The sequence below is a fragment of the Polyodon spathula genome, chromosome 23 (genome assembly GCF_017654505.1).
Source record: "Polyodon spathula isolate WHYD16114869_AA chromosome 23, ASM1765450v1, whole genome shotgun sequence".
NCBI classification, from domain to species: Eukaryota; Metazoa; Chordata; class Actinopteri; order Acipenseriformes; family Polyodontidae; genus Polyodon; species Polyodon spathula.
This window is the reverse complement of record NC_054556.1, coordinates 27,226,257-27,252,458: the sequence shown is the minus strand read 5'-3', so window position 1 is coordinate 27,252,458 and position 26,202 is coordinate 27,226,257. Positions and strand designations below refer to the sequence as shown.

The 26,202-nt window shown below is 46.5% G+C and overlaps 3 protein-coding genes across 3 annotated transcripts in view; 1 reads left to right on the top strand and 2 right to left on the bottom strand.

Annotated features, from left to right (window-relative positions):
• Positions 1-641: 641 nt before the first annotated feature.
• Positions 642-6,512, bottom strand: LOC121297789 (cytochrome c1, heme protein, mitochondrial-like). Its single transcript, XM_041224287.1, has 7 exons — positions 6,277-6,512; positions 3,971-4,161; positions 3,488-3,614; positions 2,865-3,022; positions 2,047-2,207; positions 1,467-1,567; positions 642-1,159 (listed from the first exon to the last, which is right to left on the bottom strand). Exons 1-7 carry the CDS (start codon positions 6,355-6,357, stop codon positions 1,055-1,057), a joined length of 924 nt encoding a protein of 307 aa, XP_041080221.1. The 5' UTR covers positions 6,358-6,512; the 3' UTR covers positions 642-1,054.
• Positions 6,513-10,000: 3,488 nt separating this feature from the next.
• On the bottom strand, positions 10,001-13,591 carry LOC121297788 (tubulin beta-6 chain). The gene is made up of 4 exons (XM_041224285.1): positions 13,119-13,591; positions 12,223-12,331; positions 11,918-12,028; positions 10,001-11,789 (listed from the first exon to the last, which is right to left on the bottom strand). Exons 1-4 carry the CDS (start codon positions 13,173-13,175, stop codon positions 10,702-10,704), a joined length of 1,365 nt encoding a protein of 454 aa, XP_041080219.1. The 5' UTR covers positions 13,176-13,591; the 3' UTR covers positions 10,001-10,701.
• An 8,399-nt stretch (positions 13,592-21,990) lies between these two features.
• The window catches only part of LOC121298118 (guanine nucleotide-binding protein G(s) subunit alpha-like), a 27,986-nt gene continuing 23,774 nt past the window's right edge, over positions 21,991-26,202 (top strand). Inside the window, exon 1 of the mRNA XM_041224945.1 lies at positions 21,991-22,558. Within this exon, the coding sequence (XP_041080879.1) occupies positions 22,297-22,558 (262 nt within the window). The 5' untranslated portion in view covers positions 21,991-22,296. The remainder of the gene's footprint in view (positions 22,559-26,202) is intronic.

Below are 26,202 nucleotides of genomic sequence, written 5' to 3'. Positions count from 1 at the left end.
CACGCAGGAGATGCAGGCAGTCACACGTGTGTGTCGTGTCGTGTAATGTTATGCAGTGTAATACAATGTAGTACAACACGTTCTGGCTGTTTGCTGGTAACCTTTAGAAATATTACGTTCACTGCTGGGGCTGACGCTGTGGTGTAATTAACCTGTCAGCCCCTTGAAAACTCACTTCAGCTTTATATCACACTGCTGGACATAGTACTACATGAGGGTGGGGACCCTGGTGCCAAACAGCACCAACGAAGAGCTCTATATACTGATCAGAGCAGTTCTGAACAGGGAGGTGAGGAACACGCTGTGCACAGAGAGAAGAACAAGGAAGCAAAGCAAGAGTGCGTTTACAACAGAACTTACATCATCATCATCATCATCATTCTTCTTCTTCTTCTTCTTCTCTATTTTTAAAGAAATGTCATTATTTGTAGGGAATAGCCTACCAGGTGACATAGTAAGATTCAAAACACTGAGAACATTTATAAAGAAAAAAAAAGGCTTTGTGCTTTCAAATTAATCTAGTGCAGGAACAACGTCTTATTCAGGAGCACCCAGAGAAAATGAACGTGCCAGTCCGTTGGGATTGCTTTTGCATTTTATTGTGCACGAGTTTATTTATTTTTTAAATATTTACACAAAAAGTGTACAGAAGCTTTAAGATACAGCGTCCACAGCTCACATCAGTGGGCAGATCAATTGAGATCACTGCATTACCAACAGCAGCTGGAGCAGCCATATTCCCAAAACAAAGAATGCAAAACATTTCATATCGATTCCTTTTTTTCTTAAGAAGTTACTGTTATTTGACAGTAATTGACAGTTATTTAAAACATGTGTTCTTTAACCATGGCGTGTGTCTGTTTGTCATGGGGATGTGTAGCAGCAAGTGAAGGGAAAGACCGTCGCCTTGAAAACACATGAAGACAAAACTACGCTCCGCTACTGATTTTTACTGTTTGTTTTTTTTGGAAGATTTAAAAAAAAAAAAAAAAAAAAAAAAATGTTTTTGCTCCATCTGAGCTGAAGTAAGGACAGGCAGCTTGGAGGGTGCAGTTTACTTAGGTGGCCTGTAGGCAATCTTTCTGCTCTTCAACACTGACCACCTGTGTCTCTTCAGATAGTAAACCAGGGGCACGAGGATAGCGGAACCCATGAGCAGCTGAAAAAGGAAAGACAACACCTTTATGTTAAACACAGCAGTAACACAACAGGATGCGCCCGTGGCTTCTGCACAAGCACACTTTCTGGTACAGCATGGCAGTCTAAACAGCGCAGTGACGCGCTCCAGTAGCAGAAGAGAAATAATCTGCTATGCACTCAATGCTCCGCGGTCCCGTGCCTATACGTGCAATCACTGCCGAGACCCAAACCCAGGTAAACACGGCCCACGGGGTCAGACCGATCTTGCTCCTGACTTACACAGAAGTACAAGAAGATATTGCTCTTGAGTTTAGAGGCAATCTTACCTTCAGCCCCATGCGTTTGCGCTGGTCGTGTTCGGGCTCTGCAGCCCAGCGCAGGAAAGTACACACGTCTTTAGCTACTTGACTCATGGTAGCTGGGGTACCTGCAAGGGGAAAAAAACCAAATAAACTGAACCAATGCAGAATGCAAGTCAGCCAGTATTACATAAATATTTGATTGATCAATATAAAAACTGTAAATTCCTTCACTTAACTAATGCAGTATTTCTGTACAAAATTATTTAGCAATGAAAATAAATAAATACATTGATTTAACTGGCAGGGATCTATTCTGTATAATACAGAATACAATTTGTTAGGATGGTGCGTCTTCGATGACAAGTTGGTTATGCTGCAGTACAACGCATGGAGCCCTTTCACTGCTTCAGGACGGCTGGAGTTGATGATGTATGTATAAAATCTATAAATATCTACATTACATGCCAACCTTCCTAGTCATCTGAAAAAAAAAAACACAAGGATTGAAAAAATGTAAAATGGGTGGAGTGGAGGATTTGGGCAGATCTGAAGCATGTGAACCCTCTCATTCCAGTTTAGTGTTTAACAGGCTGGTGTGTCTTACCATCATCGTACTCCAAGACCTCGTTGTAAATGGGGGGCGCCATTCCAATGGCCTGTCCCGGGAAGTAGGGGTTGTAGTAGACGCCCTCCAGAAGAGATACTCCCGCTGGGGGGTCGCAGTACCCAGTCAGCAAGGAGAAGACATAATCCTCACCGCCGTGCCTGCAGGGGCAAAGAGGAGAGGGCATTGAATACAGGGCAAGCAATCGCAGAACTGCAGGGAAACACACAACACTACACGTTTCACTGCAGGAGGCGTGTCGGATCTGGATTGTTCAGAAACGAACACACAATTATTCCCCACCTGTAGGTCTGTTTTAAATCTCCTGGTTTCCCATTGAAGTGCCCAATCACTTTCCATCAGCATGGAGTCATTAAACCCAATCACCACACAGCTAGAGACTGAAGGATAGTGATGGGAATACGACTCCCAGAGCATAGCAGTTTCACCCATTCCAGGTTTTACTATGAGCTTCACTAGCCACAATGTATGGGTAACAAGCTCAGGTGTATCATCTTAAACTCATAGTAAAACCAGGAATGGCTCAAACTGCTACACAACGGGAGTCTAATTTCTATCCCTGCTGAAGGATCTCGGATGTAAAAGTGCATTAGCCAACATTGTCCACAAATACAGTCAAACACGTTCAGCGAGAGCAGTCCGACTGCATCAAGACATTTCAACATCAACAACTTGTTGACAATACAAAATGTGCCCAATGCCACCATGCACTGTGTCTAGGATAACAGGCATCTGACAGCTGTACACAAACCTGCCCGAGGGGGAACACATCTAGAGTAAAAGACAGTAAAAGTGACCTGGCATTGACGATGTAGCTGAGATCAGGAGGCAGGGCTCCATTGTTGGCTGCTCTGGCAGCCTCGGGGTTGGGGTACGGTTTGGGGAAATAATCTGAAAGCTTGCCAGGACGGGTGAACATCTCTCCATTGTCGTCAGGACCATCCACTACTTCAACCTGCAAACAGAATCAGCTGCATTCAAACAGATACCACAACAGTGAAAAGAAGACCCGGGCTCTGGAATATCATCACATTCGCAGAGCTGGCAGTAGCGGTTTGGTTTTACAGACTTAAGATAAATGCATCACAGTTTATTTCGTCCTCTAAAAATGACAATAGCAATTAGATTTGTTAAAAATCACCCTGCTTACAGAGTCAGCTGGTACTATGCAATCTCAGGCCCATTATACCAAGGCAATATGCAATGCTTGCCAGCTCTAAATGTGGAAGGTTTAATTGCTTATTTCAAAAAGGTGTTTTGGTTTTTCAGATTTTGGTTCACAAAATTTCAAACAAATCTGAAAGAGAGCCACACAGTGCTTTTGGTCATGAAGCTGGTGTCATTAATCAAAAGCAAGATCACTTTGTTTTTCAACCAGTTTTAAAGGCAGGCCTACTGAAAACACATCTGAGCAGCATACCTCTTCAGCCAGAGCCTTCGCCTCAGCCTCTGTGTGCGACACCCCAACCAGATTACGGAAGGCCAGGTACTCCATGCTGTGGCAGGCTGCACACACCTGTTTGTACACCTGATAACCACGGCGGACACTGCAACAGACACAGCACCCAGGTTATTCACTGAAAAGCACAGGCTTTGACCTCACGCAGTTAAAATGATGCTACTGTTTTCTATATCGAGACCTATAGTATAAGACCTGACAGATTAGGCACAGTCTCAGCCTGCCACTGCCAGTGAATTCCCAGCCATTCTGACAAAGGCTAGTCCTCAATCGACTACTCACTTCCCAGCACTCTGCACCGTTAGACAGTATACCAGTAGTTTTAAAAGGATGCAGAATGGGACACAGGCTGAAGCAGTGCTGGAAGTGTAACTGAATGCACTGGAAACAGGCGTGTCCTGGGGTGAAAGGAGGAGTCCGACAGCAGTTTCCCGGTTCGCTCACCTGGCATGGTCGAGTGAGGACAGCATGCCGCCGTGGCTCCAGGGGTAGCTTGGAGGATGGAGCTCCAGGTCAGAGGCTTTGACAGAATGGTGAAGGGCAAGGGCCAAGCTAGCTCCCCCTGCGGCGAGCACGCCCAGCGTGGAGAGAGCCACCTTCCTCCCACGGGACAGGCTGGCAAAGGACATGCTGGCCTGTGGAGGATCACAGGAAAGAAAGAAGACAAAACAACAAGCAGCATCAGAATGGCTGTTCAGGAGTCAGGCTGGAGGAGAGATCTGTGTAGTTACACTGTACAATATACACAGCAGCATGGAGGAGAGATCTGTGCAGTTACACTGTACAGTATACACAGCAGCATGGAAGAGAGATCTGTGCAGTTACATTGTACAATATACACAGCAGCATGGAGGAGAGATCTGTGCAGTTACACTGTACAATACACACAACAGCAGCAGCCTGGAGGAGAGATCTGTGCAGTTACACTGTACAATATACACAGCAGCATGGAGGAGAGATCTGTGCAGTTACACTGTACAATATACACAGCAGCCTGGAGGAGAGATCTGTGCAGTTACACTGTACAATATACACAGCAGCATGGAGGAGAGATCTGTGCAGTTACACTGTACAATATACACAGCAGCAATATACACAGCAGCAGCAGCCTGGAGGAGAGATCTGTGCAGTTACACTGTACAATATACACAGCAGCATGGAGGAGAGATCTGTGCAGTTACACTGTACAATATACACAGCAGCCTGGAGGAGAGATCTGTGCAGTTACACTGTACAATATACATAGCGAATCTTCCTGCACAGCAATAGGGAGAAGTTAAAGCACCACGTCATTTTTCTAGTGCTGTACAATGGTCATGTAATTCTCTCATAACAGACTCCCACTGCAAAGCAGCTTGATCCATTCCTGGTTTTACTATCCATTTGATAAGACAAACCTGAGCTTGTTCCTTATGCAGACTGTGGCTAATCAAGCTCGTAGTAAAACCTGGAATGGGTGAAACAGCTACGCTGGTGAAATCTTATTTCCATTCCTGCATGACACTGGTGTGAAGCACAAGCCCAAAGGCAGCAACACCACACGGTGGCCAGAGTTGTAGAACCTTTCCAGAAGCCACCACAGGAACGACCTTGCCAGTTCAACAATCACTAGAGTAACCGCCCCCAACTTTAATTACCCACAGATATGCCACTTCTGAGAACCAACCCAATTATTTCTTCTTTTTTTTTTTTTTTTAAATTAACAACAATAAGCCTAATTCTTAGCAATGAAAGATACCCAGTGGTATTTGCTGAGATGAGGAGATCATCTCTTAAACACACACTGAGGGTTACCAGCATCTTGGTGGCTGGCCACATCTTACCGATCTGAAACAGACAAAACCAGCCATAATTCCATCATGAAATGTGCCATTTCAAACAAATACAAGTTGGGAATTTGATCAGGATCAGTCAAGGATATGGGTGAAAACCTGTCAAACAATCGCTTGATGTCCTTGCGACATGACCTAACTGACCTACCAGCAAGAATATAAATATCACAATAGCAGATTAATAATGGATTGATCCTGACAACTCTGCAAATTAATATACTGTCATACAGTCAGTTTCATAAAGTTACCAAACTTTGAAAATCACTAATTTCACACTCCCCCAAGCCAAGGGCTTTATAGTAACAAATTTCAAACGGATAGGACTCGGAAAGACAAATAACACCTCAATCTTTTAAACTGGACCATTCCACAGTTTATAACAGGGCGGAAACGCAATCTCACATCATACCCTAATTCCACAAGTCTGACTAGCACAGGACGGGCCAGCCTGCCACCTGACCCCCCCACACACAACCACTGCGATCGCTGATCTTACACATTCGTCCTCAGAAATCTCAAGAGCATTTATTAGTATTATTGCTAGCCCCATTATATTGGCTCGCGTTGCGCTGCTGTTTGTTTATTCATTTATTTATTCAACATCACAGGGTTGACAGTATAGAACCCTATCAGTGAAGCTGCATTGCTCTTAACGTAAGCCTTTTAAAATGCATCTCATACATAGCAAAACAGATTCAGCCCAGTTAAGAAAGCCGCCAGGTGCACCACACGCAGCGCTTATAGTAATATAACTGATGGGAAAGTCATTCCCTGGAAGCGCACGAATGACCTTGCCGGTACTGTGCCATACCCCTCATCTTCTTCTCCTTTCAATTAAACTCTGTTATTGCTCTGCAGTTTCGATAGTCAGCCGCAGGGAAGAGCTCCGCTTTCTTCCCGAGCGAGAGAGTCCCTTACCCGGGAAGTGTGGATGGTTTTGGGGGCACTAAGGAGGGTCCTCCCGCACCCCGACAACACCGCCGCTCGCAGAGCCGCCATCTTCAACTGTGATTGAGAGCTTCCCCCGTCCTCTCCGTCAGCCCCGGCACAAAACCCGCTTACACAACGCTTTACCGGGCTTATTTTTACATCAGCTAACACCCGTTGAGTTTAATTTCTTTTATTCGCACATTTATTTTAGAATTGTTTTAAATTTAAAGGACGTTTTGTTTTGTTTAATACAGGAATGGGGTAAACGGTCGCAAAGGTCGATGGTGTTTAAAGTCGCGGGTAGACCGTGTTTCGCACCCTGCTGGTGGGAAGACTTCATTTCCCGAACGAAGGAAAGGAATGGACGGTGTTTTATTGTATTAATACATGTGATTAACAAATAGCTTATAAACTGGGAATTCACCGCATTGTTTATTTTTAGCAAACAGAGATGAAAAGCGGATTTATTTATTTTTTAAGGAGGACCAGATTTGCAGGATAAAATGCGCAAAATAATTTTGAAATATATTCTGTAATGCATGTATATTAATATAGTTATTTATACAGTTATTCCCGTATAGAGAGTTATTTTCTGGTCACATGTCATGGTGTTTCACCCAGTATAAAATCTAGCCAATGCACGCAGGATATCCGCTGTGGCGCTGTCCTTGACGCTGCTGAAGACAGGACGAGACTGTCGGAGCTGCTTGAAAATGGTGTCCTACTGGAGACAGGCTGGTCTCAGGTAAACGAAGCCGTGCTTGATGTTTGTTTTGGTTCAAGCAGGGGTTTCTAATCCGTGCTTCTGTCTCCCCGCATGTTCTCGACTCCGGGGTTCAGTTAGCTGAGCCCCGGGCGCTGCGCACTTGCCCTGTTCAACTGCAAGCCGGTCTGCGGCATTGACGCTAATGTATGACTTACTGGTTCAGTTGTGCTTTTCCTCCGGGGCTGTGTGCTTGCTTGATTGAGAAGTGTACGCGTTGATACGGGCTTAGTCCTGCGTTTCACCGCTATGACTTCACCTTCAGTGCGGAGCTGAGGTCTGGCCTGTATAGCACACAGCAGGCTTCTCAAATTTAACCAGAGCATGGCAAGTGATAATAACAACCCTGGATTTAACACTATGTTCCACTGTATTGTGTTATTGCTGTATATTTGTATTTAGGGTTTCCCCTTTCAATGGAAGAGGAGTGTGATATTTGCATGTTTTATTCAAAAGCACCTATTAGGATGCGAATGCTATAATATAAGTGCTGTATATAATGTGTCATTCATGTTCAGATATTAAGAGAATTGTCTGGTCGATTATCAGCTTGGCCGTCCTCCTAAGCGCTGAACTCGTCTGGTTTATCTCCAGGTTAAAGTCGTGTTTTATTTTACACGGAACACGTCTATTCATTTTGTATTATTACTCTTTCCGCCCAGCTATATCCGCTACTCTGCGATCTGTGCCCAGGCCCTGCGGTCCGCACTGAAGCCGCAGTACAAGGCAGCTGCAGAGAAGGCTGCTGGATTCAGCGTGAAAGTCCTTCCGCCAAAGGCAGCAGCATGTAAGCATTGAGAATTAGAAACTCTAATGTTTTAATTCTATAATTAAGAATTGTTTATAGATATTACTTTGTCCCCTTTATATTTTGTGTTCAGGGTATTCCTATTTGGAGGGCTAGGGGAACAAGCGAATGCCCTGTAAAATAGTAAATACTGCCTTCTCCTGGAATTGCTCACAAATTGCCACATTTCTACAATCGTAAAACGACTTTGGCTTTTCCATGGATGCTGAGCCACTGCATTTGCATAGCCATGCCACTGCCCCTGGCTATGGCGCGCTCTACAGCACTGCCCCTGGCTATGGCGCGCTCTACAGCACTGCCCCTGGCTATGGCGCGCTCTACAGCACTGCCCCTGGCTATGGCGCGCTCTACAGCACTGCCCCTGGCTATGGCGCGCTCTACAGCAGTCCTATCGGTATGCTGAGTTTCCGTATTTGCATTGCAGGGACAGGCTGCTGTCGGGGCTTCGTTGGAATGTTTTTGGTATAATAAGATCGCACGGTGTATGAAAACGAAGCCTACTGTTTACTTAATATCTATTGAGACCCTGAGTGTAGAAGCAACAGACAGGACAATTTCATATCACCGTGATCAGGTTTTATTAACCTAAAGGTAACATTATGCAGAGAAACAACTAGTTGCCCTTGTAACTGCAAGAGACGCAACATTTCACTGGGTAGAATGTCATTTTGTGAACTTGCAAATCCTAGAAACTGAGGGACGTTTGCTTTTGCATCGTTACTGAAGTGGCAGTACTTTCTCTACAGGGCGCGTTATTTGATCTGTTCAATTCGTAGCAGACGAGTGATGGACTTGCTTGTCTAATTGAAGCGTTGTCTGATTTTAAACCAGTAGAAATGTAACCTTGTTTATTGTTCTCTTCTAGGATCTGCCTCACTTTGGAGTGTTGGAGGGTGGTTCTCGCCTGTGAAGTCTGGTCTGGCCGTTCAGTTTCCAGCAGATTCCCCTTGTGTTAAATATGCAGTGCAAGACCAGATTCCAATTCATTCAACACGCAAACCCCTGTAGTTCAGTGACTTATAAAACTGCTTGAGCAGAGGCCTTTTATGTATTTTTCGTGCCTGTGGTTTTTTTTTTTTTTTTTTTTTTTCCCTTTTGTTTCAATGCTTCATGCAGCCGCTAGCTGTTCTGTAAGATTCCGCTTTGCACTTGAGGGCTCTTCCCAGACTAGCTAATGTAGTGAAAGTACCATTACTGCCCAATGTGTGATGAGACTTATTGATTGTATCAGAATCAAGTGGTAAGAGGCAACACCTGTCCCAAGGCCATCCTTACATTGTTACATGTGGTGTTCAGATGTGCTTCCCCAAATTATGATGTTGCTCGCCCAGGATGATGTTTAGTGGAGTTATATGGAGGTGACTGTCTGCATTTTTAAACTGTGTGGTTCTGTGTAGCTACGATAGCACAGAAATGTGCAGGTTTGTGATAACTAGAAAGACAGTTTATTTTAAACTTTGTCCTTTTTATTGTGGTAGGGTGACATGAAATTAACAAGGTGTTTAAGAGTACCATTTAAAAAAAAAAAAAAAAAATCATTAAAGAAAAGTAGTATAATGTAACTCCTCTCTAACATAACCTCTTTCTTATCACACGTGTACAAACCTGTATCGCATGTATATACCTGTATACAGAGAGAATACTTTCGAGTACTTTCTTTCACATAGTGGTTTTGTTTTCTTTTGTGAATATTGGTGGTAAATCACAGATAAGACTTCAGAAGTAAATGTTATTTCCACGTGACAGTAAATTACCAGAGTTTATTGTGCTATGATCATTCCCTTTGTTCCCTTGTGTTTAATGCTGAGTACTGTTACAAACAAGGGAATACTTCAGTAAAACACTTAGTAAGTGACAAACGCTTTAATCGCAAACCTGGATACATGTGTTCAGTATGCAGTAAGGATATATCTAAACTTTATTGCCTAGGATTAGTTTGTTTGCTGTTTGTTGAACTTGTGACTTCATTTAAATTGACGGCAGAAGATGAGGCTTTCACATTTTCCAGGAAAGTCATGTAATGTGTACAGCTGTGCTCTGCACACAGTTCTGCAAAAAACAATACACAATCCTCATCCTCCTCCGGCTTCTTTTTACACACACACACACACACACACACACACCCCCCCCCCCCCCCCCCCCCCCAAAAAAGACCTAAGAACTAGAAAAGCAATGTTCAAATGATTTCTGTCTTCGGCAAATTAGCAAATCAACGAGAGCGGCAAGGATTTCCACCTGGTAAGCACATGTGTAAAACACATCATTAAATAAATGAAAATGAGCTGAAACACGCGTGTAGGAGCAGGCAAGCTGCACTAGCAGTGTCTTCTGCAGGGGTGTTCTTAACTCATGCTTCGTGCTAGAACTGAGTTGGGCCGCTTCAAGCAGAAGACTTGATCCAGCGTTCTAGAATAAAAATGGCTTTGTCAAGTCTCCTTGCTTGGAAATAAACTAGACAGCTGGTATGTACAAAATATCACCTGGCTTTGCACAACAGCCCTGAATATACTCGCCCAAAATAACCACCGCTTGCTGTACGTACAACGGGCTAGATTTACAAGGTATATTGCCCCAATGTAAAGAGTAAAAAAAAAAAAAAAAAAAAATTTCCAATAGAAAGTCTCATTATGTATGTCGTTAAAAACCCTCTAAAAAAAAAACGCTGTCTATTGCTGCTTTTGAAACATGAATAGCTTTTTACTTCGCTGGAACAAAAGCTACGTAACTCTATCCCCAATGTGTAGTGAGGTAAAGAGACTGCCTTATAAAATAATAATAATGTTAGAACCTGCTGCCTTTTGCCCACCCATCCCTTCTCTAAAACTTTGTTCATACTGTGTTTCTATTGGGTCCCTGCCTCTGCCTCCCCTGCATCCTCTTCCTCCTCCTCCTCCTCCTCCTCCTCCTCTTCGTTATCAGCTGTGGCCTCTTGATACTGCTGGTACTCGGACACCAGATCGTTGGTGTTGCACTCCGCCTCGGAGAACTCCATCTCATCCATGCCCTCTCCTGTGTACCAGTGCAGGAAAGCCTTCCTCCGGAACATGGCTGAGAACTGCTCCGAAATCCTGCGGAACACCTCCTGGATGGCCGTGCTGTTGCCGATGAAGGTGGACGCCATCTTGAGGCCGCGGGGCGGGATGTCGCACACGGCCACCTTGACGTTGTGCGGGATCCACTCCACGAAGGAGCTGCTGTTCTTCTGCTGGATGGCCAGCATCTGCTCGTCTACCTCCTTGGTGGACATGGGGCCGCGGAAGACCGCCGCCACGGTCAGGTAACGGCCGTGGCGAGGGTCGCAGGCCGTCATCATGTTCCGGGGGTCGAACATCTGCTGGGTGAGCTCGGGCACCGTGAGGGAGCGGTACTGCTGGCTCCCGCGGGCCGTCAGCGGCGCGAACCCTGGCATGAAGAAGTGCAGCCTGGGGAAGGGCACCATGTTGACAGCCAGCTTGCGGAGGTCGGCGTTGAGCTGGCCTGGGAAGCGCAGGGAGGTGGTGACGCCGCTCATCGTCATGGAGACCAGGTGGTTGAGGTCCCCGTAGGTGGGCGTGGCGAGCTTGAGCGTGCGGAAGCAGATGTCGTAGAGCGCCTCGTTGTCGATGCAGAAGGTCTCGTCCACGCTCTCGATCAGCTGGTGGATGGACAGGATGGCGTTGTAGGGCTCCACGACCGTGTCGGACACCTTGGGGGACGGCATCACGCTGAAGGTGTTCATGATCCGGTCCGGGTACTCCTCACGGATCTTGTTCATGACCAGGGTGCCCATGCCTGAGCCCGTACCGCCGCCCAGGGAGTGGACGAACTGGAAGCCCTGCAGACAGTCGCAGCTCTCACACTCGTTCCTCACCACGTCCATCACGTTCTCCACCAGCTCCGCTCCTTCAGTGTAGTGACCCTTAGCCCAGTTGTTACCGGCTCCAGAGTTACCTACAGGCGTGCAGAACAACCATTAAAAAATGAAAATAAAAGGGATCTCTCAATCCGACCTGCCCGTGACAGTTTGATCTTTGTTTGGATTGTGCAGTAGTGTAGCGAGCAAGTAGGGCAGTACTTACCGTGGATGAAGTTGTCCGGTTTGAAGAGCTGTCCTATTCTGCTGCTCCGAATGCTGTCCATGGTCCCTGGTTCCAGATCCACCAGGAGAGCGCGTGGAACATATTTCCCAGCTGATAGGGGTGGGACAAAAGACCAAAACAAACCGATTACACATGCAGAGGAAATGCAAAAACACAAGAAAACAGTATGAACAACACACAGCTGACACAGGACTCTGCTTCTGAAATGGAATCGTTCGCCAAGATAAAATCCGAAAGCAAGTCCGCAGTGTGTTTTTGTAATTGTGTGCCGCGGCTGCCCTTACCGTGTGCTTCGGTAAAGTAGACATTGAGTCTCTCCAGCTGTAGATGACTGTCTCCTTCATACCCTCCAGAGGAGTTGATGCCGTGCTCGTCGCTGATCACCTCCCAGAACTAAGGAAGCACAGCAGGTGTGAGATCGAGAGCAGTTTCACGTATGCCAAGATACAAGAACTCAAGCTCAATATAGCAGTGTTGTGTAATGCTGTGGCTTAGAGCAGTGTCAGACATTGCATTAGAACTTGGAAAAAATGTAATATAAATGAAATGCTGTCAGCACTATCCCCATAGTAAATGACAGGCTGTGCCTCGGTGGTTAGCTGTGAATCCCTATCTTGCTCCTCACACTCACTGCTCAGCCCCGGGTCCTCTTTATCAGCCTGCTCCTGATAGAGAGCCTGCTTGGGACACACCCACCCCCCTCTCCACACACACTGCAGGCAGGACTCTGCAGGCTCCCACTCAAATACACAAACAAGTGGTGCTTTTATTTATTTTAACTTCCTCATTTCCACCAGCCTTCGTGCTTTTATAATGCCCTATTTGAGTTAGCATTTCTAACCTCCATGTGCAAGCTTGTTGGGGTGTGTTTGAGTTTGGATGATATATGGGTTGATCAAAAAGCACGACAGCAAATCCATTGAAATAGAACAGAATTTCCACAGGGTAGAAAATAGATTCTCTAATAGGAGTTGTTTTGTGCCTGCTTAACCAATCATAACACCCCTGTCCTGTGTGCATGTTTTTTTAATACAGCAATTGACCTGACTAGAATGTCTCACACACATCAGATAACATTATAAAATAAAAACCCTACAGGAGCCCTTTGGGGCTTGACAGAATACCTGGACTGTTGGTCACTTCTATAACAGAAATAGTGAGAAGATGAACACGGCCCTACCTTTGATCCGATCTGATTCCCACACTGGCCGATCTGCAGATGAACGATCTCGCGCATCTTGGAGTTTGGACAGAATGTTTCCTGACACAGAACTGAGGCAGTGTAACTCAGCTGAAGCCCTTAACACTTGAGTGACCAGAAAGGGCTTTTATACTGCATGGGGGTGTGGCTCAGCTTGCAGGAACAGTTTCTATACAGCTGGTTTCTCTTGTTCTCTAACCACACACTGTATTACAAGAGCTGAATTGCTGTGCCTGTGAACTGGGAGCTGTGCAGTGTTCAATCGTTTCTCTTGTTCTCTAACCACACACTGTATTACAAGAGCTGAATTGCTGTGCCTGTGAACTTGGAGCTGTGCAGTGTTCAATCGTTTCTCTTGTTCTCTAACCACACACTATTACAAGAGCTGAATTGCTGTGCCTGTGAACTTGGAGCTGTGCAGTGTTCAATCGTTTCTCTTGTTCTCTAACCACACACTGGAGCTGTGCAGTGTTCAATCGTTTCTCTTGTTCTCTAACCACACACTGTATTACAAGAGCTGAATTGCTGTGCCTGTGAACTTGGAGCTGTGCAGTGTTCAATCGTTTCTCTTGTTCTCTAACCACACACTGTATTAAAAGAGCTGAATTGCTGTGCCTGTGAACTTGGAGCTGTGCAGTGTTCAATCGTTTCTCTTGTTCTCTAACCACACACTGTATTGCAAGAGCTGAATTGCTGTGCCTGTGAACTTGGAGCTGTGCAGTGTTCAATCGTTTCTCTTGTTCTCTAACCACACACTGTATTACAAGAGCTGAATTGCTGTGCCTGTGAACTTGGAGCTGTGCAGTGTTCAGTCGTTTCTCTTGTTCTCTAACCACACACTGTATTACAAGAGCTGAATTGCTGTGCCTGTGAACTTGGAGCTGTGCAGTGTTCAGTCGTTTCTCTTGTTCTCTAACCACACACTGTATTACAAGAGCTGAATTGCTGTGCCTGTGAACTTGGAGCTGTGCAGTGTTCAATCGTTTCTCTTGTTCTCTAACCACACACTGTATTACAAGAGCTGAATTGCTGTGCCTGTGAACTTGGAGCTGTGCAGTGTTCAGTCGTTTCTCTTGTTCTCTAACCACACACTGTATTAAAAGAGCTGAATTGCTGTGCCTGTGAACTTGGAGCTGTGCAGTGTTCAGTCGTTTCTCTTGTTCTCTAACCACACACTGTATTACAAGAGCTGAATTGCTGTGCCTGTGAACTTGGAGCTGTGCAGTGTTCAGTCGTTTCTCTTGTTCTCTAACCACACATTACAAGAGCTGATTTGCTGTGCCTGTGAACTTGGAGCTGTGCAGTGTTCAGTCGTTTCTCTTGTTCTCTAACCACACATTACAAGAGCTGAATTGTTACACCTGAACAGCAGTGTTCAACAGCAGCTTTTCCATCATGGTTTGACTTGAAACGCAGTAAATAAAGAGACGAACCAGAACATTGTTTCACATTTTTAAATACAACTTTTATAACATCATTAAAAAAAGCTTTGAAATGTCAAATAAAGCTTAGATTATTTTTTTGCTTTGTGAATATTACAAATAATCCTTAATACTTTCTACTTTAATTCTAGGAACCAGACAAATAGAATTGCTCCTGTAATTACTTGCAGCAGTGGGAGGTTATAACCCCTCAAGCTCTGCTATAGCCGAGGAAACAAAACTAAAACTAAAACAAAAAAAAAGGAAAACTTCTAGAGTCAGCAATTAAGTTGTGTGTTTTAAAATGCAGGAAAACCATGCATGTTTGTTTTTTATATGAATTGCAACTCGCACAGTTTCGCAAGCTGGCAGCATATGGAGGCTGATAAGTGACACAGTGGAATCTATCTCTCCAGGACAGGGCTCTACATGTTATTCAGCACATGCTATTTGAAATCCGACGCAGTTAAAGGGCTGAACCGCAGCGTCTGGCTGCACGTTTCCTTGACATGCAGCGTTTGTGCCACGAGTCAGTATAGTGAACTCCAAAGAAATGTTAAAAAAGGTTAAGTGGTTTTATTTGTTGTGATTATTTTTACATAAGCTTTCACCCAAACGTGTGTCCTTTGCTTGTGATTACGTGTCAGTGTTGGATTTGACTCTTTAGCGGCTCCTGGTGGTTGATTATTTTAAATCTCATTAGAGAAGCGTGCCACTGGCCACTGCAATGCTTCTGGCTTCACTGTAGGACACGGCAGGTTAGTTTTATTAGACTCGGATTAGCATCCATTGTAACTAAGGTAACGTGATTGTCCTAATAGGGGTCGTGACCTTCTACAATAATACAAAACGATAGGGAACCTATGCATTCTCTGCAATGGGGAACATTCATATGAGCTGGCTGGCTCTCACGATGTGCAATGGACTGGCAATCCCACGAAGAAGTTTCTAAAGCTGGCTTTGTAATTTACAAGCCCTGCTGCTCTCAAATGCTAGGCAACAATACAATAATAGTGATAATAACAATAAAAAATAATTTAAAAAAATTTACAAGCTTTTTAAAACTTGTATATAGACGCTCCATGCAAACACTGAACAGCCAGCATTGTGCTTCAAACACCCTCCATCACTGCATGAATACAGCATGTTATTAACATCCTGTTTAAATTCTTAGACATACTCCCTGGTGCAGGCTATTCATTATGCTGGAAATGTTGAAGATTTGATAAAAAGGACTCAATGTGTGGATATTGAAACACTGCTCATGCTGCACAGCGGGTTGAATGTTAGGCGAGCGGTGGCGCCGCGCAGCGGGTTGAATGTTAGTCGAGCGGTGGCGCCGCGCAGCGGGTTGAATGTTAGGCGAGCGGTGGCGCCGCGCAGCGGGTTGAATGTTAGTCGAGCGGTGGCGCCCCGCAGCGGGTTGAATGTTAGTCGAGCGGTGGCGCCGCGCAGCGGGTTGAATGTTAGGCGAGCGGTGGCGCCGCGCAGCGGGTTGAATGTTAGGCGAGCGGTGGCGCCGCGCAGCGGGTTGAATGTTAGTCGAGCGGTGGCGCCCCGCAGCGGGTTGAATGTTAGGCGAGCGGTGGCGCCGCGCAGCGGGTTGAATGTTAGGCGAGCGGTGGCGCCCCGCAGCGGGTTGAATGTTAGGCGAGCGGTGGCGCCGCGCAGCGGGTTGAATGTTAGTCGAGCGGTGGCGCCGCGCAGCGGGTTGAATGTTAGGCGAGCGGTGGCGCCGCGCAGCGGGTTGAATGTTAGGCGAGCGGTGGCGCCGCGCAGCGGGTTGAATGTTAGGCGAGCGGTGGCGCCGCGCAGCGGGTTGAATGTTAGGCGAGCGGTGGCGCCGCGCAGCGGGTTGAATGTTAGGCGAGCGGTGGCGCCGCGCAGCGGGTTGAATGTTAGGCGAGCGGTGGCGCCGCGCAGCGGGTTGAATGTTAGGCGAGCGGTGGCGCCGCGCAGCGGGTTGAATGTTAGTCGAGCGGTGGCGCCGCGCAGCGGGTTGAATGTTAGGCGAGCGGTGGCGCCGCGCAGCGGGTTGAATGTTAGGCGAGCGGTGGCGCCGCGCAGCGGGTTGAATGTTAGGCGAGCGGTGGCGCCGCGCAGCGGGTTGAATGTTAGGCGAGCGGTGGCGCCGCGCAGCGGGTTGAATGTTAGGCGAGCGGTGGCGCCGCGCAGCGGGTTGAATGTTAGGCGAGCGGTGGCGCCCCGCAGCGGGTTGAATGTTAGTCGAGCGGTGGCGCCCCGCAGCGGGTTGAATGTTAGTCGAGCGGTGGCGCCGCGCAGCCCGTTGAATGTTAGTCGAGCGGTGGCGCCCCGCAGCGGGTTGAATGTTAGGCGAGCGGTGGCGCCGCGCAGCGGGTTGAATGTTAGTCGAGCGGTGGCGCCGCGCAGCGGGTTGAATGTTAGGCGAGCGGTGGCGCCGCGCAGCGGGTTGAATGTTAGTCGAGCGGTGGCGCCCCGCAGCGGGTTGAATGTTAGTCGAGCGGTGGCGCCCCGCAGCGGGTTGAATGTTAGGCGAGCGGTGGCGCCGCGCAGCGGGTTGAATGTTAGGCGAGCGGTGGCGCCGCGCAGCGGGTTGAATGTTAGGCGAGCGGTGGCGCCGGGCAGCCCGTTGAATGTTAGGTGAGCAGTGATACTAGATTTAAACAAATACGCTTTTCTAAGCCCGGCTTTTACAGTCATCGATTTTGACCTTGGGTCTAACAGTTTCCCTTGGCCCATTTACGATCGTTTTCTCTTTTTCCCATTGCCTCCGAGGCCTCTGCTTCCAACCTGCCAGTGGTGTACAGCACGGGATGGTTTGTGAAGAACCTTGGTGAGTCACGCCAGTCTTGAAATATTTCAATGTCAGACCTAAGGTGTGCATCAAGGAACACGGGATCCATCTTCAAATCTGCTTTCCAACAGACTAGGAGACATAGATGTCATTATCTATAGGAGGTACGGTTGATGCAGGGAGTGCAGTGCTCCCTCAGTGTGTCCTGATTTAATTATTTGCAAAGCGGGTTAATTCCAGTCAGGCAGACCATTGTAGAAATGCTGCCTTTTACTGAAAAAAGGCCCTTCCAAGTCTCCCAGGCATCTCTGCATCAAACCCGACTGGATCCACGTCACGCCAGATTGGTGTCAGAGGTGAGAGTAAAGCTTGGACCAGAGCCTTACAACAATATCTTCTTCTTCTTCTTCTTCTTCTTCTTCTTCTTCTTCTTCTTCTTCTTCTTCTTCTTCTTCTTCTTCTTCTTCTTCTTCTTCTTCTTTTTCTTCTCATTATTATTATCTAAAACAAGTACAATTATATTTTACAACAAAACATAGTGAAATAAAAAAGCATTAGTTTGTGTTTTCACTGTGAATTATCGGCTAGTGGTTCAATACAGCTCTGGCTTTCCTGCCGGAGTTGTGAAAGTGATGAGAGCTTTTTTATTGGATTAATATTCTTTCTGTGTCCATACCTGGGATTCCACTCTGGCTAAATGAGATGCACTCTGTTGCCCATTATTTACCACAGCCGGAAGCTGGGGTCAAGTTTCTTTCCATGATCACTCAAAAAACCTTTAAATAAAGAAATGTGTCTGGGATATTAAGCCTCTTCACTTAGCCTTCGTCCGAGGCCTGGTGCAGGACTGCCCGGCAGCAGTAAGGGGAACTCACTCATGCTTCAGTGTACAGCCTGTCGTTTCTGTGCTGCACAGTCACAGCTGCTACAGAACACTGTGCAAAAGACCATCAATCAACATGCCTTGGTTACAACAGGCTGTTTCAAAACGCAATGTTATTGAATGCTTGGAACTGCATTTAGTTTTGAAGTTGGCCCAGCCAGTGAAGTTAGTGGTAACCCTTTGAAGCAAAGAGCTCTAGTGTGAAAATCTCTGCAGATCACATTTCAACACAGACAAGCCTTCCGGGTCTGTGTGAAATTAGAGACAGAATCTGAAAAGGTTTGATTGTTTAAAGCCTCTAATAGCTCTGCTCCAGTGTCTTGTGCCATCGTGTATTTAACACTTCAAGGCAAGAAAGATAATTGGACTGTCATTTCTCACAACCCCTGGGCCCATCAACCCATTCAAAACAGGATACGATTTCTAGTTTGTTGGTTAAGTCAAAGGAAGCCTGCGTGAAATGATAACTCCACCTGGGCAGAACCAGATCAGGTGCTTTCCCTGTAGGGTGTTATTGCTCACTTCTATTTAAAATCTATTATTCCCTCAGTAACAATAGCCACATAGTGGGTATATATTGAAATGTTATAGAATGCAATAGAAGCAAATACTAAGGTGATATCTAGTGCAATCCACTAGGGGCAGATTATTGGCAAAGGGTTAGTGGTTACATTCTGAGGTGCTCTACTGAGGTGCTCTACTGAGGAGCTCTACTGAGGAGCTCTACTGCATTTGCACACATCAGATCACCTTTAGTTTTCTAACTTGGGAAGACAAATACTATTAATGACAATTCACTGAGAATCTACAGGATGTCCAGCTGCTTAATAAACTACTACCGCCCATAAGGAACTACAATGTGGAGCGCAGCTACAACACCACAGATATATTCTAACACTGTGGCTGGACAAAGACGCACATCACAGATTGTTAGACCATGTTGCGGATGACAGGCCAGTCCTGATGTTTCATCCTGAAACCACAGTGCCACCTTGTGGAAGAGAGTAGGATATACACCAGGACTGGTGCTGTTTTTCTCACCCTGCCGATAAAAATCTGCTGCCATGTGTTTAAGAAAAGGATGTGGGGAGTGAAGATTATAGGCACAGCTCTCCACCCGAAGCAGTCCTAGTGAAGCCAGTCACAAAAATGCTGCTTTAGTAGCAAGCAAGCAATGTAAAAATGAGTAAGCACATGACTGAGCAAGCAGAGTGCAATCCTCCCCTCTGTCATAAAGAGCGTCACAGTCCCAGACACTGTTAGCACATCACTGGAGTCTGCTGTTCTCTCCCCTGGTTTAGTCTCTTCAGGATTGGTGACATGAACAGCTCTTCAATAGAGCTGCAGCTCTCCGCAATGGCATATCCACTGTAGCTGTGCTGGACACAGCCCCGCTGTTGTAGCTCAACGGACAGTGACTTTGGGACCTGGAGACTGGGTTCAAATCATGTTTCCCCGTTCTAAACAACTTCCAAAGAGCAATGTTGCAGGAGTAAGTTATTTGACCACTTCCCCTTATGGAGTTGTATTGACAATGCCCCCTTGTTTAAGGGTTACATCCTAGATTAAGGGACATCCAATTGAAAATGAACGACATGCAAGCATTCAAAATTAACAATATTTTACACCTTTCAGAAAAAAAAAGTTTATCTTCAAAATTGTGCAGCACGGCTTATGTAATGTACACAGGAGCATTCAGATCAGCTCTGTCACTGCTCCCCCAGGGTGTGAATGCTGTGTGTTCAGAGTGTCAGATCAGCTCTGTCACTGCTCCCCAGGGTGTGAATGCTGTGTGTTCAGAGTGTCAGATCAGTCCTGTCACTGCTCCCCAGGGTGTGAATGCTGTGTGTTCAGAGTGTCAGATCAGCTCTGTCACTGCTCCCCAGGGTGTGAATGCTGTGTGTTCAGAGTGTCAGATCAGCTCTGTCACTGCTCCCCAGGGTGTGAATGCTGTGTGTTCAGAGTGTCAGGGATGCTGAAATGCATGTGTGTTCAGATGTGACAGCATCAGTCCGCTCACTCGCTCCACAGGCTGTGAACTGATGTGCGCTTCAGAATGAATAGTAAGTATCAGTCCTGTCACTGACCATCACCGAGCGTGTGCAATGCTGTGTGTTCACAGAAGGCCGTCAGCTCTGTCACTGCTCCCCAGGGTGTGAATGCTGTGTGTTCAGAGTGTCAGATCAGTCCTGTCACTGCTCCCCCAGGGTGTGAATGCTGTGTGTTCAGAGTGTCAGATCAGTCCTGTCACTGCTCCCCAGGGTGTGAATGCTGTGTGTTCAGAGTGTCAGATCAGTCCTGTCACTGCTCCCCAGGGTGTGAATGCTGTGTGTTCAGAGTGTCAGATCAGCCCTGTCACTGCTCCCCAGGGTGTGAATGCTGTGTGTTCAGAGTGTCAGATCAGCTCTGTCACTGCTCCCCAGGGTGTGAATGCTGTGTGTTCAGAGTGTCAGATCAGTCCTGTCACTGCTCCCCAGGGTGTGAATGCTGTGTGTTCAGAGTGTCAGATCAGCCCTGTCACTGCTCCCCAGGGTGTGAATGCTGTGTGTTCAGAGTGTCAGATCAGCTCTGTCACTGCTCCCCAGGGTGTGAATGCTGTGTGTTCAGAGTGTCAGATCAGTCCTGTCACTGCTCCCCAGGGTGTGAATGCTGTGTGTTCAGAGTGTCAGATCAGCCCTGTCACTGCTCCCCAGGGTGTGAATGCTGTGTGTTCAGAGTGTCAGATCAGCCCTGTCACTGCTCCCCAGGGTGTGAACCAACAGAACAATCTTTGTCTAAACTAAAGTCACTAAGTTTACAGCTAGTGCGTGCATATCACTTCAAAGTGAAACTCTATAAAATATAGAGGGATGTTAATGAAAACAACACTGGACTGGGTTCTGTTGTATGGCACAGTACTGATTGACAGCTCCTTGTCATTAGAGGTGCAGACACACACGCTTCATTGAAGAATGGCGTCTTTCACAGGAGGGGTGCGTCCTGCTATAGGGTCGTATAACGCAGATGAAAAGAATGGCTTAATTCACTCAGAAACACAGCAAAACAGCACTAAAGCGAAGCTTGTGAATGTTAGCGCAGTGCAGGGCTATCTTGTGACTTTACATAGCTCACGGGGCGGGCAGTGTGGGCAGAATTAGTTAACAAGTCTCCCGGTCACTACAGCTACGGGCAAAAGTGTTGCAGAACCTTATAATGAACTGGCTTTGTAGTTTTCCAGGCACTTTTTTTCAACAAAAATTGACAACAATGGAAAAAATGTGACATTTCGAAATCAAACTTCAAACTCTGTACTGCTGTTCTGACTTCGGGTAGAATGTTCAATCCTGAAATTCTAGGTGATAGAATACAACCACCGAACACCCTTCACTTTTTGGTATTGGGAAAAAAAATCTGGTTAAATAGCTTTGAGGAACTGATTTTTTTTTTTTTTTTTTAACTCAAGTAGTACTATAAGAAGCCCAGTCTGTGTTATGTATTTATTTTTATTTGTAAATTGCATTTCAGCAGATGCTTTACACTTGAGTGTTACACAGAGGCCGTTGCTGTGAACGCAGAGAGGGGGTAGAGATGGCGTGTATATTATTATTATTATTATTATTATTATTATTATTATTATTATTATTATTAGTCTTTTCTCGTCCACTGTGCTGCGCGTACAGACAGTGCAGTACGGTGCGCACACTCGGCTCCAGTGGCGGTGTAGGTCCCCTCTCTTTCGGTCAATTACGGTAAACATGGTTAACGTTTCCTGATCACGCGTTCCCGAAGTGTGTCTTTTCCCTTGTTGCTGTAAAGTAATCAGGACAAAGGGGAGGGAGTGGGGAGTGATAGGTGCACTAAACCGACCGGGGAAGCAGCTAGCACCACAGGCGGTCGACCAGGCGAGTGCTCTGGCGGGGGGGAAGACCTTGGGGGACAGCACAGAGGAGCGGCTCTAACCGAACCGCTGATCTGGCTACGCTGCGCACCGGATTATTGAGACTGCTTATTATTGTGATCATGGTGCTATGCTGTTGAGTTGTGTCGTGGAACTGGAATACACATTGTTGGTTTTTGTGTGGTTGTTTTGGATACAGCATGGGTGTGTGCCACAGTCTGAGGTCTCGGGTAATAGGACCCCAGTCTTCAATCACCTACACGGGGTGCGGGGGTGGCACGGGAGGAATAGAAGGGGACCAGGGACATGCGGACCCTGCGACAGACCCTCAGCTCCGGGACAGGCTAAGGGCAGAGGAGAAAGCGCGGATGAAGTCGGAAAACAAGCGGAGCCGGAGCATAGACAAGAGCCTGAAAGCCGAGAAAAGGGAATACAAACAGACGCACAGGCTGCTCTTGCTGGGTAAGTGGAGATCATTTTTGCCCTTAATGGTAATAGCATGGCTCGGGTTTGCCGTTGAATTGGAACGCTTGACTCTCGGTTGGAAACTTTGTGCCCTGCTAGGGTGGTACGGACAGAGCGTCGTCATCGTCAAGTTTTTCACGCTTTCAGACATCCTGCTATAATTAAGATGTATTTACCCCGCACCCCTACACGTATTAAAGGGAACACAGTGTCCACAGAGCGGCGTTTGTAAAGTCTTCTCTTTCGTTTCACTTATATAACGGGTTTGTCTGTGAAAGTCGCAGCAGTCCTGCAGGGGACTCTGGGTTCACTGTGTAAGTGACGCCACGCAGGGACGCTTGCAGTCAGAAGGTAGATTTCCAGTCTGACTCTCAAGCGCGGCGGTGTGACCCGCTCCCAGCAGTCATGTGGATGCTCTGAGCTTGGGAAATGTGAAAACAGGGTTAGACCGAGTTTGAGTCGAAAGGGACAAGCTTGCTCTCGCCTGTTCTTGAGCAACCATCGTGCAGCCCTGTTCCTGACACATGCATTTCATTGGAGGGATGGAACTCAGACTCCCATCGCATAGCATTTTGATTCCATTCCTGCTTTTACTAGGAGTTTAATAAGACACCCGCCCAAGCTGGTTATCTGTACACACTGTGGCTACTCAAGCTCTTAGTAAAACCTGGAATAGTGAAAGTGCTATGCAAGAGGGGTCTTACCCCTGTATCTACTGTAATAAATTGAATTCTGAGAAATTCAAGAATATTTCACATTTGAATTTGAAAAGAATATTCAAACATTAAATGCAGTAGACCCGTGACATTATTGGCCTACAGCAGGGGAGTGGTATTAAACTCTGGTCCTGGAGGGCCGCTCCGTTCCTGGTTTAATGGGTATCACATGATTAAGGGCTGTAGGACCTGGTCAGTGGTTCAGTTACACAGTTAAGGACATGGTTGGAACAAAGACCTGGAAACGCAGTGGCTCGTTTAGTCCATTCCAGTCCAAGCAAGTCTTTACACTGACTAATTACTGCAGTGTCCTTCAGAAAGATTCCTCAGGGCTGATTGTGAGGAAGTGAAACGTACTGTACATAAGGAAGGGATTGGGTCATTCTGCAGGGCTGAATTCTCGGGAGGTGTCTCTCCCATTGGTGGTTGGTGATACAGAAACCACACTGATAAAGTAGTTTCTATTTTTCAATTTTTGTGTGCTTTACTGTACAGCTCCTGGTATGCTGATGCTGCAAGAATTACCTTTTCTTCCACCATTGTTTACTGAAGAAGGCGCACAAGGGAGTTCAGCGGTCAGTTCAGTTGGTCAGTTCTCTAAAATCGCATTGCGTCCGGTGTGTAGAGGCAGTAGGAGACTGCAAAGTAAAAGATAAAGCACTAGGGTCTAACCCATAGAGCTGTCTGCCAGTCCAACCAAACATGATTTAGTATTCCATACTAACAGCATAACGTGGATGACATAATTTGAGGTACTTTTCTAAATCAAAATGTTTGAAAGATATTTAGAGGGGGAAATATGTGTGTAAATGAAATCCTTTCATGAGCTCGACAAGTCGGTCCTTGTTTGACGAGGTTAACTAATATAAGCGCTCTTTAAAAAAAAAAAAAAAAAAAAAAAAAAAAAAAAAGCTGCCCTTGTGATCATTCTTACAGCCAGGGGATAAAGATGGCAGTGTTTCAGTCAACCCCACAGCTCCAGCTCTGCAAATTCAAACCGAACTCTATCAGTTGTGTTGCTTATTCAGGAGTGAGTTCAAAGTTTACCTGACCAAAGCCTTTCGCATGTACCAAAAAACTGACAAGTTATAATACAGGGAGAAAGGGGCGTGGCATCTAGAAAATGGGTGTGGCATCTGGGGAAAGGAGTGTGACACCTAGAAAAGGGGTGTGGTACCTATAAAAGGGGTGTAGCATTTAGAAAAAGGGGTGTGGCATCTGGAAAAAGGGGTGTGTCACCTAGAAAAAGGGGTGTGGTATCTATACAAGGGGTGTAGCATCTAGAAAAAGGATGGTATTACAGAAGAGAGAGCTGAGGGACTGATGATCAGTCCTCCTCAGAGACGTTTCCCAGAGCAGCCAGGTCAGGGTTTATCAATGGAATTGTGGAATGGATACTGTTCACGTTTCTAAACTGCTGCTGACCCATCTAGTCTGACCCTTTTATTCTTCATTCAACAAATAGGGACCCTCACGCGCTGATCGTGTCCGTCTGCTTCTAGAGATCACATCTTCACACTGTGCATCCTTTACTGTAAGCGATGCTTGTCAATACTTTCAACCCAGCCCTCCAGGGGAGACTGTAACATGAATGTAGCTCCTAACACAGCTCAGCCATTCTAGCAAAACCACTGACCCCCACCCCATTTGTGTCTGTGGTTTTGTTCTAGCTTTAGATAACTCTTAGGACTGAATATGCAAGGATCCTGCCCCACATCCTGGCTAACTGGAAAAAACACTTGTGTGCCGTCTTTTTTTTTCACATTGACTTGCAAAGTGTCTAGACTGCTGTGTACCGCAATGTGCAGCTTGCTTTCAGCTTCGGACACTTGACAGTAACTGTGTCTGCTTGGCTTAGCTGGCATCTTCTTAAAGAGGGGCTGTGCATGCTGGGCTTGGGCTAGCAGTTATGCCCCTGAAGCTGACACAAACACTGCCGTGATGAAAGGGTGTGTTGCACGGTTCTGTTGGAATTGAGCATTCAGTAGTCCTTTAAACACAGGGCAGATCTTCACACAGCTGTACGCTGAGCGTACGATCAGTAAAAGTACAGATTTCTCATCAGCATTTGAATGGGGAATGCCCTAGTTGGAGGCTGCAACTGGGAAATCGAGGTCCAGTCTGCCACACAGTTTTATACAATGGAAAAGATCTAAGTGAATAACTAGTGATCGATCTAGGTGTGGTTAGAAAGCACAGGCAACAGCAGGGGAAACCATGGCTCAATAAGAACAATAATCCACGCTTTGCTAGCAGCTTGTCTGTGGATCAGGACCGTGGATCAGAACTGTGCACAAGAAGCTGGTCTGCAGATCAGGACCGTGCACAAGAAGCTTGTCTGTGGATCAGGTGCACCGTGCGGATCAGGACCGTGAACACAAGAAGCTTGTCTGTGGATCAGAACTGTGCACAAGAAGCTTGTCTGCGGATCAGGACCGTGAACAAGAAGCTTGTCTGCGGATCAGAACTGTGCACAAGAAGCTTGTCTGCGGATCAGAACTGTGCACAAGAAGCTTGTCTGCGGATCAGAACTGTGCACAAGAAGCTTGTCTGCGGATCAGAACTGTGCACAAGAAGCTTGTCTGCGGATCAGAACCGTGCACAAGAAGCTTGTCTGCGGATCAGAACCGTGCACAAGAAGCTTGTCTGCGGATCAGAACCGTGAACAAGAAGCTTGTCTGCGGATCAGGACCGTGAACAAGAAGCTTGTCTGCGGATCAGAACTGTGCACAAGAAGCTTGTCTGCGGATCAGGACCGTGAACAAGAAGCTTGTCTGCGGATCAAGAAGCTTGTCTGCGGATCAGAACCGTGAACAAGAAGCTTGTCTGCGGATCAGAACCGTGAACAAGAAGCTTGTCTGCGGATCAGGACCGTGAACAAGAAGCTTGTCTGCGGATCAGGATCAGAAGCTGGTCTGCGGACCG

Excerpts from the sequence above, each read along its gene's own strand:
- LOC121297788 (XM_041224285.1), bottom strand. The coding sequence starts at position 13,175 with ATGCGCGAGATCGTTCATCTGCAGATCGGCCAGTGTGGGAATCAGATC. Across the intron at positions 12,332-13,118 it reads GGAATCAGATCGGATCAAAG|TTCTGGGAGGTGATCAGCGA; the intron begins GTAGGGCCGTGT and ends GTGCTTCCTTAG. Across the intron at positions 12,029-12,222 it reads CTACTTTACCGAAGCACACG|CTGGGAAATATGTTCCACGC; the intron begins GTAAGGGCAGCC and ends CACCCCTATCAG.
- LOC121297789 (XM_041224287.1), bottom strand. The coding sequence starts at position 6,357 with ATGGCGGCTCTGCGAGCGGCGGTGTTGTCGGGGTGCGGGAGGACCCTC. Across the intron at positions 3,023-3,487 it reads CGAAGGCTCTGGCTGAAGAG|GTTGAAGTAGTGGATGGTCC; the intron begins GTATGCTGCTCA and ends TTCTGTTTGCAG. Across the intron at positions 1,160-1,466 it reads GCAAACGCATGGGGCTGAAG|CTGCTCATGGGTTCCGCTAT; the intron begins GTAAGATTGCCT and ends TTCCTTTTTCAG.